Raw genomic sequence first — 12,219 nt, 5'->3', positions numbered from 1 at the left:
AAAAACTGGGGGGGAAAAAAAAAAAAACCAAAACAAACCTCCATGTTATGGAAATACACAGGCACGACATTCAAACACACTTAAATCTGCCCTCTACTGTTACATAAAAAAATCACGATTGAAAACCAATCCATGCCTATGGCCCTAAATCAGATTGAGCTGTTTTAAAGATACCTTAGTTGCACCCCATTCCCTTCACACATTTATAAAAAATCCTATCTTGCTTACAACCAACAAAAATTGTCATTCATAACTTCTGTCCACAGCTTGTGCTTTCTCTTTTCATTTCTATTGATTGTCTTGTTCTCAAGCTTACTCATCAAACTGGAAGCCTAACCTCATCTTTCAGGTACAAATCATGTCATTACACACATGCCCATAATGAAATAATCCCAAAGGCTTTTATAAAAGGTCTGTCTTTATTTTGGGGATACAGGCAAGTTAGAGGGTCTCTTCTGCTTTTGTTGCAGTATTTCACAGAAAATTCTAATGGTCAAGTTTCATCTTTGAAGAAAATCTGATTTAAAGATCCATTTTCTCTCAACCACTCAGTTTTCAGGATCTTTATTTAAATTTTTCAGTAGTTTTAGTTTTCCAGTCAATCTTTCTCAAGAGACCAAATTTAAATTGCTAATATAAAAAAATAAAGAGGCGGGGGGAGGGGGGAGAGGGCAATTAAGTACCTCTCAGGACTCTATTAAAAATCATAAAGCCACAAAGAATTATAAGAACACCTTTCTACTCTTTTCCAGTTTACTTTTAAAGATAAGTGAATAATTTCCTGTCTAGTATTCTTCATATTCTTTAACTATAAAGACTGTGGCTGTAGCACATGTTCATATGGGTGTAACAGAACATGAAGTGCGGAAAGAGACCATAGCCTTCTGTACAGAATAATACTTAAAACACTGGGTGCAACATCCATGCCTATACTTTCATAATGATTTCAGGTTCTAGTAGTAAATTAATTCTGTCCTTGAGATACAAGTTTGTTTATACCTTCATATAAAGAAAAATGCTTCAGCATAGCAAAAATGAAAAGTAGTACAGTTCAAGTGGCACAATCAGCATCATTATGTACATGAAAACCAACCTTCCAAAAAGGGCTTCCACTATCCACTGACACTAACGAAACCTCTACTGTTTCCTTTGTCCACAGAAAAACTTAGTGGACCTAAGCTAATCTTACTCATAATCATATCCACTTTCAAAAGAAACAGCAATATTCATACTTCATTCAACAGAAGTAAATTATACTCACAATATGGTTACATTTTCAAAACAGAGATCTGTTATTGCTTTATCCACAATAGCCACCTCTGTATCAAAAACCTCAGCTCCCATTCTGAACAAACAAAAAACTGCATAGCGCTGTGATTCTAGAGAAAGCCAAAGAAATGTTTTATTAGCCATATTACACATTGGAATACTAAATACTTCCAGTAAACAAAAGTAGAAGAAATGGTAATTCTGACCTGTAAGGAATTGCCCTCCAGTTCTTCCCACCATAAATTTTCGTCACTGGATTTTATGATAATTGAACTATCAAAGCTGCTGTGAAAGTAAAGCAATATTCACAGAGGAAAAAAATGCCTGCCTCTGCGCTACTTTTTCTGATAATCAGTTATAGTTTGTGGTAGCAACTTCAGAAATGTTAGTGAAAATGTAATTTTGTTAAGTAAAGCTGATATTAAGCAAAAAAGCTCCAGTATTCGATCCAAAGCCTATATCATTTTATGGATATACTATATAGGATTAGACTATTTTGCCATGCTTCGCCCCTCTGACTGTATTGAAAAATCAAAGTGAAATCAATGCCAGGTGACAGCTGGAACAGAGTGAGGGTTAATCTCCATGACACAGCAAAATGCATGTACTTGAAAACTATCCAATAGTATATTTAACACCAACAGACAACTTTCATTTAAATTTCTCACTGGAAACAGGCTCAAATATACTCTCTCAAGTGTAAACAAGACATAGAACAACATGTTTAATCACAAGTTTCTCAGCTATCTACTTAATAGCAATGCTTGTCTGTTTCTTCCTCTGGAATTTCTCCTTAGGAGGACTTTTTAAAGACTAAGGTCTAAACATTCAAAACCACAGGACTTGGAACTAACTCAGCTTGCCACAAGCAACAACTTCAAAAGCAACTACACAGAGTAAAACATGGACCTACTGAAAGGTCCAAGAAGGGGTTAAAATGAGTATAGACCTCCCCATCCAGTTTAAATTTACAGGCATAAGCAATTGTTTATCACAGTAGTTATTACATCTTACATACTTTCTTTATTGCTGAAGTGATCAGAGCCTTTCCACATTAATGGTATTCGAATATCTAAAGAGAAAAAAAAAAAGGTTGGGAAATTAAGTTATAGCCAATACTGTAGATCTGTGATCAAAACAAATGACAAAGTTTCTTGTTTCCTTTCTGGAGGAAACAGGATCTTCTACCCAAAGAACAGCGTAACTATTTCATCTTTATTATCCATTTCAAAAGAAAATTCATCAGTTAGTTCACCTTGAAATGTCATTTTCTTTTAGAAAAGCTAGGATAAATAATACTTTAAATCTCATTTGAAAGTACCTGAAATGACATTTCACAGTGGCTGTGTAACGGTTCTGAGAGAAAACAGAAGTTCTGAGCCATTATTATGCACAGATGTAAACTGAAACGCTGCTTGCCTTGTGCTGAAATCACTCATCCAACTGCAAGAAGAAAAACTTCCTGTTTTAATGGAAAGACTAGAATACTTATACTACAAACACTTAAGTCTTGTTTTGCTAACCACAGAGAAAATATGACTTATAATCACATTCCCAGTTAGAATTGTCTAAGTTGGCATAAAAAGTTTAATTTTTTTTTTTAATTCAAATATCCTTCTACTTCAGAACCATACTAGAGAGGCAATTACAGACCATTATTTTAAGTCATGCTTGTCATTTTAATATTAGGAAAGTATTTTTTTCAGCAAATTTTTCAATTTATCTATTCAATCCAACAGAATAGAATGACATCTTCCTCCAGTTTCAAGCACTCAAGTTTATCCATAATGTTTCTTATTAGTCTCTTGTTTAAAGACAAATGTAGTGGGGCCTTTATAAATCTAAAGTTGTTTTTTTAAGTACAACCCAGTGCTGTTTAAAAGTATATGCAATATATTAAGTGACACATGATGGCAGCAGTGAACAGCACTAGCTCAACTGTATTTTGGTAAAAATCTTAGTAATGTTATAAAGCAGCACTGCTGACTCCAGTGTTGATCTTCATATAGGACCGATCGAAAAATCCACATTACATTGGACTATATACAACCCTATATATATATAAAACCATATATAGTCCAACATATATATAACTATATATAGTCCAATATATATGGACCAGCTATATGGTAGTATGCTAAGATGCAAAACGGTAGTGGTATTTTGGCATGGTTGTCATGTATTCTGACAGGGTTTTACCCACAGAACTTATTGTTGATTTAAGTGAAACTGCATAGAGTTAGTCTGTTTCAGAAGTTACATTAAATAAAAATAAAATTGAAATTTAAGCTAATTTTGGTTATATTATGGGACATATTATTTTACACAATATTTCAATTTTGAAGCTTGCAATTTCATCTATTTTTAAGTGTTCATAAAAACTAACGAATTTTCAAGAGTAAACTGCCAGTATACAGCTTTAGACTGCCACAACTTCCTAAAAATCAATACATCACCACGCTTTTAAACTGCCATTCAAAGACACATTTGCATAGTAAGAATTTCTAAAAATAGTTAGGTTTTTAGACTAAAGAAACAGAAATGGTTTCAGAGAATCATAGAACGGTTTGGGTTGGAAAGGACCTTAAGATCATCTAGTTCCAACCCCCCTGCCATGGGCAGGGACACCACGCATTAAACCATGTCACCAAGGCTCCGTCCAACCTGGCCTTGAACACCGCGAGGGATGGAACATTCACAACTTCCTTGGGCAACGTTGATTTAAGTGAAACTGCATAGAGTTAGTCTGTTTCAGAAGTTACATTAAATAAAAATAAAATTGAAATTTAAGCTAATTTTGGTTATATTATGGGACATATTATTTTACACAATATTTCAATTTTGAAGCTTGCAATTTCATCTATTTTTAAGTGTTCATAAAAACTAACGAATTTTCAAGAGTAAACTGCCAGTATACAGCTTTAGACTGCCACAACTTCCTAAAAATCAATACATCACCACGCTTTTAAACTGCCATTCAAAGACACATTTGCATAGTAAGAATTTCTAAAAATAGTTAGGTTTTTAGACTAAAGAAACAGAAATGGTTTCAGAGAATCATAGAACGGTTTGGGTTGGAAAGGACCTTAAGATCATCTAGTTCCAACCCCCCTGCCATGGGCAGGGACACCACGCATTAAACCATGTCACCAAGGCTCCGTCCAACCTGGCCTTGAACACCGCGAGGGATGGAACATTCACAACTTCCTTGGGCAACCCATTCCAGTGCCTCTCCACCCTCACAGTAAAGAGCTTCTTCCTTAAACCTAAGCTGAATCTCCCCTGTTTAAGTTTAAACCCATTACCCATTGTCCTATAGCTACATTTTCATGTTTCATTAAAACAGTTATAGAAGTCTCTCTCAAAGTTTAAAAACATACGTGTATTTATCTCTGCCAGTGGCAAAGCACAGAATGTTTCTTTCCTAAAAGACAAAGATCTTTAATTTACATAAATGTGAAACAGAGTTACAATAAAAGCTTTTTTTCACCTGAACAACAATTTTAATGTGCTCAATAGGTCTTGTTAACAATTAGAGTACTAAATTAAAGATTACTTCTGTATGCCATTTTCAATATCATGCAAGCTGAAAAATTTGTACCTTAGAAAATCATCAGGCTACAGATAGTCAATTGCTTGATCAAGTTTCCAACACATTACTTGTAAATCAGTTTTCAATTCATTCTTGGATTGAAAGAGCTGCCATTTATCAAAAACAAAGATCAATTTTCACACGCCTTAATTTCAGTTACCATTAGCTGTAAATCCATGTGGATTCAAATTGAACACATTCAAACACTACAATTAATCAGATTTAAAGCCAACGATTCTTCTTTTAAATTACTTTAAATTATGATTATGCTTTTTGATCAACATTTAATGTATTATCTTCTGACAAAATAATTGATAACGTAAATATATAATTTATTCACACATGTGGGGGATAAATAAGTAAAAATAATACAAGTGTGAAAATCTGCAGATTAAGGAATGCGCTCCCCACACAGTATCTGACATACAGTTGCTTTCTGTGGGAGTACATTCCTCAGTACTCATGCATAGCTGTTCCTGAACTTTTGGTGTTGGCCACATGATCACACTTTTTTTTGGTAATAGTTTAAGCTCCTGGCATGTACTAACCATATGATACGCTAATATATTTATAAGTAGACGGATTACTTTCCCCTAAAAAGAAATTCTGTATCTTCAGTTCTTAAATTACATGTCCTGTCATATTACATGGACTACCACTCACTCCTTATTTCCAGCCTCTCCCAGACAATTCAGTCACGACATCTCCTGATTCACACCGCTTGTATTCGCAACTGCATTCTCAACAAGGCAGGCACATGCACACACACGTGTGCCTTCCAAACATGCAGGGCAACTTCAGTTGCAAATACACCAAGGCTGGCAACAAGAGAGGAGAAATGCAACATGCCAGTTTGCTACACAAGGAGTGGGAAAAACAGGGAAAGAATAATAATGGGACATCACAGTATGTGACCATACTGCAGCTGCGGAAGCAGACAGGACCTGGGTTGAAATGCTAGATGAACACAGGGTAATGGGTCAGAGGACAACAAAAGGAGGAACCAAGGAGGCATTTTAGTAATATCATCTCAGGATCTCCCAATCATCTATCTTGCCCAGAGGCTCCTCCCTTGCTAAGCACAAACAAGCCTGTCCCCACAATTACTTCTCATGTACCCCAGTTCTCTGCTTCTCAAGCAAAAACGTTGGAAAATGAGTTAATTACAGGTGATCTATAGAAAGCATAAATCCCGCAGCAGAGGCTGAGAACGTAATTTGGGCTTTCCTGCTGTAAAACATAGCTGGCCAGGCTTCCTGGCACGAGTATCTGAAGGGGGTGAGGCATGGCAGCATCCCAGCACTCAAAGATTTGCATTCACAAGGTAGTTGCTGTCTCTCTCTGCTCTTCACCTCAGTCTATGCCATACCTCTGAGGATCATAACCTCCAGCTTGAGAACCGCTATGTTAGTAACTGGACAGAATCATTACCAGACAGCATATAATAGGAAGCGGTATATTTCAACCTTCTGTTCTCTTGTCCCATAAAAAAAACCTGGCTAAATGTTTCACATCTTAAATAAATTTTTCATACTAAGAACACAGTCCTTACACAATTCTGATTTTCTAGAAATAACAAGAGTGTATTACATGATCCTAAAGACTTCACTGCAGATAACTATAAATCCAAAGAAAGGTGCAACCACAGCACAGACAGACAAATAGATGCTTTCATCCAACTATGACAAGGAGGAAGGACAGACGCATTCTGCAAACAGCTGTGCTGGCAGAAAACATTATTGAACCATGTGCTCACCACTCTTCTACTAGACGTTACCTTGCTTAAAGATATGCCAAAACAAGCAGAATTAACCTAAACAGTTTAAGGAGTGAGCCCTCCAACACTATTTTATTTTTAACGAAGTAGGTCAGGAAGCACAAACAGATCTGTTCCCAGAGCTAGCATAACAGCCACAAGGAACAACTACATGAATGCTGAATGTAGTACTATAGTAATCCACTATTGGCATAGGCAAACAAAATGATAAATTCATAGTGCTGAAGTTCAAGAACTGGCTAAGAAACAGTGTACCAGCCTACTGGAAATGACTGCTAAATATTTTTGTCGCTAGTTTGCATGGAAGCCATACCACTATACCTTTGCTGTAGTAATGTAATCTGCAGTAATTAAATAACATTTGCATACTAGTTATAATTCTGCCCTCAACTGGTTAGGCACACCCTGTATGATCCCTTCAAAGTTTGTCTTTGTTGAGAGAAATAAAAAAAAAAATTATCAGCACATTCACACTTACTTAGCTTTGAAACGTATTCAGTACCTCATGACAAATAGAAAAGAAGTATTTCCAGCTGTGAAAGCCCCTGAACATAAAATGGAAATACTAGATAGGCTCTTCAAAAGCAGGTGCGTGACTTAGAAGCACAAGTCCCCTTGAAGCACAAGATCATTTATACGCCCCACATATACACTTTAAAAATACAATCTTGTTTGTACAGTTTGTATTACAAGTTACTGTCCAGCCAATTAGCTCCTATAATTAAGTAAATACCCAGCCACTTACCTGATATAGCAACCTTTGCTCTGCATGCCATCCGGTCTTTTCTCCCATTTTCTGAAAACCTGCCAAAAAGAAGAAAAGAAAAACAAGGTTTGAGATCTATGCATTTAGACTTCTAAAACTCAACCCTTTAAACATCAAAAAGTGTCAGGGTTTTCATATTATAGCTCATTTCACATGCTTCTCTTTAAAGTTAAATTTGGTATCTCTGGTTTAAGATATGAATCATTAAGATTCTTGAGTTGAAGATAATCTAGAAGGAAGGTACATGATCAATTTTCTCAATTCCCTAGAAGATTTTACTCCCAAGCTTATTTAACCCAGGTATTAAAAGACAAGTAGAGTCGTCTTCCTTGTCTTTTCCAGCTCCAACAGAATTAAATACGTTATCAAATTTTCTCCTCCCGTACACATCAATGAATAAGCAACTTAATTTATCAGTTCTATTATTGGGTAGAGAATTGCCACCTCCTCTATAAATACAGACTAATTATAAAAGGTTGCATTGTTACTACTGCGATTTTACATGGAGGCAGACATTCTGCTAAGTAGCCGGAGTGTAGATCTCAAAGTCAACCTTAAATTGAATCAAACCAAGCTGTAACAATAGAACGCTCTCCTTATACCTGCTACTGCTCCTAACTCCTAACCAAATAAGGCGAAATGAAAATTTTTAGCTGCTACCAATATTCTGACTTCCAGAGGCAGTTCTAATATCTTCCGAACTCACAGATTACAGAGGCACATAACAAGAAACAGGGGCAAAATTCACTTGAAAACCCTAGAATTTTCTCTCTCAGCCATCATCATCTTATCTGGATTAAGCTTTAGCCAAATTCCAGTCTTCAGCAAATGCTGAAAGAACTGCAAATGCATTATCAGCTATCAAAGACACGATCGAAATGGTAGAGAAATAACCCCATAGCATGCGCCTCTTCTTATGACCTCCACTGACAAGTCAAAGTATCACTTAAGACAGAACTCTAAGCAATGCATGACAGACACAAGCCAAGTAGAAAATGCAGCTCAACATTACTGTAAGAAAACAATACCACTGTTCAGATATATCTTCAAGTACCTCTGCCCTGTTCTAGATGTGTTCTAGCCATCACCATTCTGTGGTCACTAACATCAAAGACAGAGGAGTGAGTAAATACCTGATATTATTCCATCATTAAAAACATAAATTAAAAATGAATCACTATAAAGGTCTTCACCCTAGCAGAAAAAAGCATTACAGCTGTGATAGCTACAGAACACCACACACTGTAAGTGCTAGTTTTAAAAATCAGCTTTCATGGTAATGGTTGATGTAGTCGGAAAATGCAATTCTTTCCTTCAACAGTCTCCTATAAGACCGCATTTGCGAAAGCAAAAGTAGCAGGACTGTTCCTAAAGGTACAATTAACTGGAGCTAAGCATGTACTCAAGGAGTTTCTATGCTAAAGTGCAATGTAATATTTCATTAAAGCAGTAACATGACAGCAGTAGCGTCTCTGCACCATGATTCTCAACAGTGTACCCAAAATATATTTTATTAGGCAAAAATTATAACATTATTCAAATAAACACTCTTCATTCAAGACTTATAATGCAAGAATATTTTCAACTAAACTGATTTTTCTTCATATTTATTGGTGTTGTTACTTCGCTGTAGTTAACAGAAGCGGCCAGCAGAGGGTACCAATTAACCATGATGCTTCCATCATTAAAGTAACCGTAATAACAACAGAAAGAATGAAAAATAGAAGTAGGTGTATTCTTGGACAGTTTTGTTCATTCAGATTTGGTTAGGTCCTTTTTTTTAAGCTAAAGGTAATCAAGAAAATCTGGCTGTTACCTGATATTCAGATGCTGAATTGTAGTTGCATTTCAATAATAAAATCTACCCAGAAAAACATGACTTGTATCTCATTTTCTAAAGTAAAAAGAAGATACTGGAACAGTCTTAAAGTAACGTTTTAAGGCAACAGTAATGTATGCTTGTATGGGGAAGACAGAAAGAAGGGTTTAAATCCAGTTTCCTAGACAGGCTGCTAGGAATCCACGTAAGCAAAAGCCTGCTTCATAATGTTTCATTTGAATTTGAGCTCTTACTCACTGTTCTTTGGTTCTGCATGAGATCAGCTCTGCTTTCTGGTTCTGTAGCTCTGTCCTGTATGCAAGTATACGAGCATTGCAAACCATCAGGTTTTTAACCGCATGCAAGAGTTGGTCTTTTTGTGTGCTCACTGCAAGTAGTTTACAGATGCCTTCTCGCATGCGGATTTCAAAGTTAATCTTCTCTTGGATGTCACACTCCTAGATATGCAAAAAAAAAAAACCAACAGACCAAATGAAAAAAACTCAACTAACAGAATCCTGAATTTTTAAACAAGCTCTATTTATTTCACAGTTGGAATATAAAACCCTATGTTTTAATCATATGCAGCCATTACAATAGTTACTAAACATAAAATGATGCTTCTCTCTTCAGGAACAGAAGAGTAAAACACAGGATGTAGCAGACTGACTATATCCATTATACATGTAAAATCCAAAACAGGTAGCTAACCATAGCATCTAAAAGTTACTAAAAATTTACATGCCTCAATGTGTCATTCATAGGATCATAACATATGGTTCCCTCATATGGTCACTGAGCAACGCTTATAATTTAATAACCCATTTTTTATAGTGATCGCTACTAAAATAAACCCTAAACTCTGGAAAAATATCAGAAACATTTTAAATCGGACATTCAATCTCATTACTTCTTTGACCATCTTAAAAATGGTTAAAAAAAAACATGGGTTTTTTTTCACTTCTGATTGATAGAAAATTCAGGTAATGCAGGAAGAAAAAAGGAAAAAAAATCCCAATACTTGACTGTTTCAGGCCATGCACTGAAAGTCAGACAGCTGTGGTAGCTTCGACACCACACAAGCATCTCGCCCTGCTTGGTGACACAGCCGCAGAATCATGGAATGGTTAATGTTGGAAAGGACCATCTAGTTCCAGCCCCCCTGCCGTGGGCAGGGACACCTTGCACTAAACCATGTCGCTCAAGGCTCTGTCCAACCTGGTCTTGAACACCGCCAGGGATGGAGCATTCACAACTTCCTTGGGCAACCCATTCCAGTGCCTCACCACCCTCACTGTCAAGAACTTCTTCCTTAGATCTAACCTAAACTTCCCCTGTTTAAGTTTAAACCCATTACCCCTTGTCCTACCACTACAGTCCCTAATGAAGAGTCCCTCTCTGGCATCCTTGTGCAGGATAAAGTGCTTTTTCCACGTTCAAACCAGCGCTGGATAAAGCAATACACCAACACCTCCACATCCCCACCACCTGCTTCTCTATCCACTTGTCCCTGAAGGGAAGCAAATAGCTTTCATCAATCTTCTTTTATTCCAAATCAAATCTTACACAGCTATGGAAAGCTAAGCAAGGCTCACACCTATCCCTAGAAATAATTATTCATTCTTTAAGCCTAAAGTACTAATACATCAGCTGTTACAAAGCTGAATTTCATTTCAGAAGAGTAAAACAGTACTTCCCCCCAACATTTCCCAGGGCAACAGGCCTCTGAACTGACCCAGTAAAGGCTGTGGCTCCTCTCCAGGCCTATTACCTGGTACATAATTATGGAGAGGAAATAAACTCTCACAGTTCAGGGCGTCTCCACGTATCTGTACCAGGACTTTCAGAACTATGCAGAGAATTTAGTCCATGCTTCATCTCAGCCAGGCTTACATAAAATATTCCAGACTAAAATATTCTGAACTAGCATTAAATGGTTGTTGGACCATAGCTTAATTACACAATATAAATCTCATCTGAAGGAATGACTTAGCAGCCTGATTCAGAGTATATGAAGTTCTTTATGTCTACAAAAAAAAAACAAAAACAAAAACAAAAAAACACGAAACCAAAATTGGTCAGCTTTTTTTTTTTTTTTTTTAATATGTTTTCAGTTTCTTCTAAAAATACAAGCACACCATCTGGACTCGGAGGAATGACATGGCACTGTTTTGCCATATGCTGTCTACTAAGGCACTGTTTCCCTTGTGGTCTCCATCCTTCCCCCACCAGTGGCAGTATAACCCAGGCAAGATTACTAACAGCTGTTGAGAATTTGAGGCCCACACTCAGGAGCTGCCTAAGCAATACTTTCAGGAAGAGTCTAGGTATTTCCCACCTAAGTGTACCTAGAATATAAGAAATTTTCAAGGATCGTTAGTTTTACATAGTGGTGGAGTCACGAAACAAAGAAAAAAAGCCAACAACAACTAAGAAAAACTATATGGATGCTACTGAAGGTAGAACAGATTGAATTTTACTTTATTTAATTGATACCTTACAAATAAGCTTTCAGAATCTTATTCCAAGGTACACTTCTGATTTAATACTGTCACGTTCATCTAAACCCCATAGGTCTATTGTACTTATTTAAAATAAGCAAGTCAGGCAGCAAGTATTCTTCTAAAACAGAGTGTGAGGGCAAGATACTAGCTCAGGGACTTTTCTAGCTAGACACAGGAACGAGTATTTGTCACAACTGACAGCAATAGCTTTACAGATACAGTTGAGTACAACTAATTCAGGTTTTCAAGTGATTCGAGATTTAAGAAAACCCTCGTGATTAGGAAAATCAATGGCTAAAAGATTAGAGTTAGAAGGCATCAGCTTCACTCTCCGAGCACCTGAGCAGGGTGCGCAGGGAGCTCACTCCCCAGGGCAGCACCACCGGCAGCTTCCACCTACCACCACCACAGGACAGACAACCGGCAGCTTCCCCCGCACACGCCGCGCCCTCTACCGACCTGCACACCTCCGCCGGAGGGCTGACGGACCGC

At 37.0% G+C, this 12,219-nt stretch overlaps 1 protein-coding gene across 2 annotated transcripts in view; it reads right to left on the bottom strand.

The window, feature by feature from the left end:
* The window catches only part of RTKN2 (rhotekin 2), a 28,861-nt gene extending 19,186 nt beyond the window's left edge, over positions 1-9,675 (bottom strand). The window contains exons 1-4 of one of the 2 annotated variants that reach the window (XM_010009670.1): positions 9,482-9,675; positions 7,384-7,442; positions 2,288-2,341; positions 1,262-1,379 (exon numbers count right to left, since the gene is read on the bottom strand). In XM_010009670.1, the coding sequence (XP_010007972.1) occupies positions 1,262-1,379; positions 2,288-2,341; positions 7,384-7,442; positions 9,482-9,642 (392 nt within the window). In that variant the 5' untranslated portion in view covers positions 9,643-9,675. The remainder of the gene's footprint in view (positions 1-1,261; positions 1,380-2,287; positions 2,342-7,383; positions 7,443-9,481) is intronic. The other variant, XM_010009678.1, reaches the window with a different exon arrangement.
* Between the last annotated feature and the right edge of the window lie 2,544 nt (positions 9,676-12,219).

The sequence above is a fragment of the Nestor notabilis genome, unplaced genomic scaffold (assembly GCF_000696875.1).
Source record: "Nestor notabilis isolate BGI_N333 unplaced genomic scaffold, ASM69687v1 scaffold29110, whole genome shotgun sequence".
NCBI lineage: Eukaryota > Metazoa > Chordata > Aves > Psittaciformes > Psittacidae > Nestor > Nestor notabilis.
Note: the sequence above shows the minus strand (reverse complement) of the source record. Positions and strands in the feature narration are given on the sequence as shown.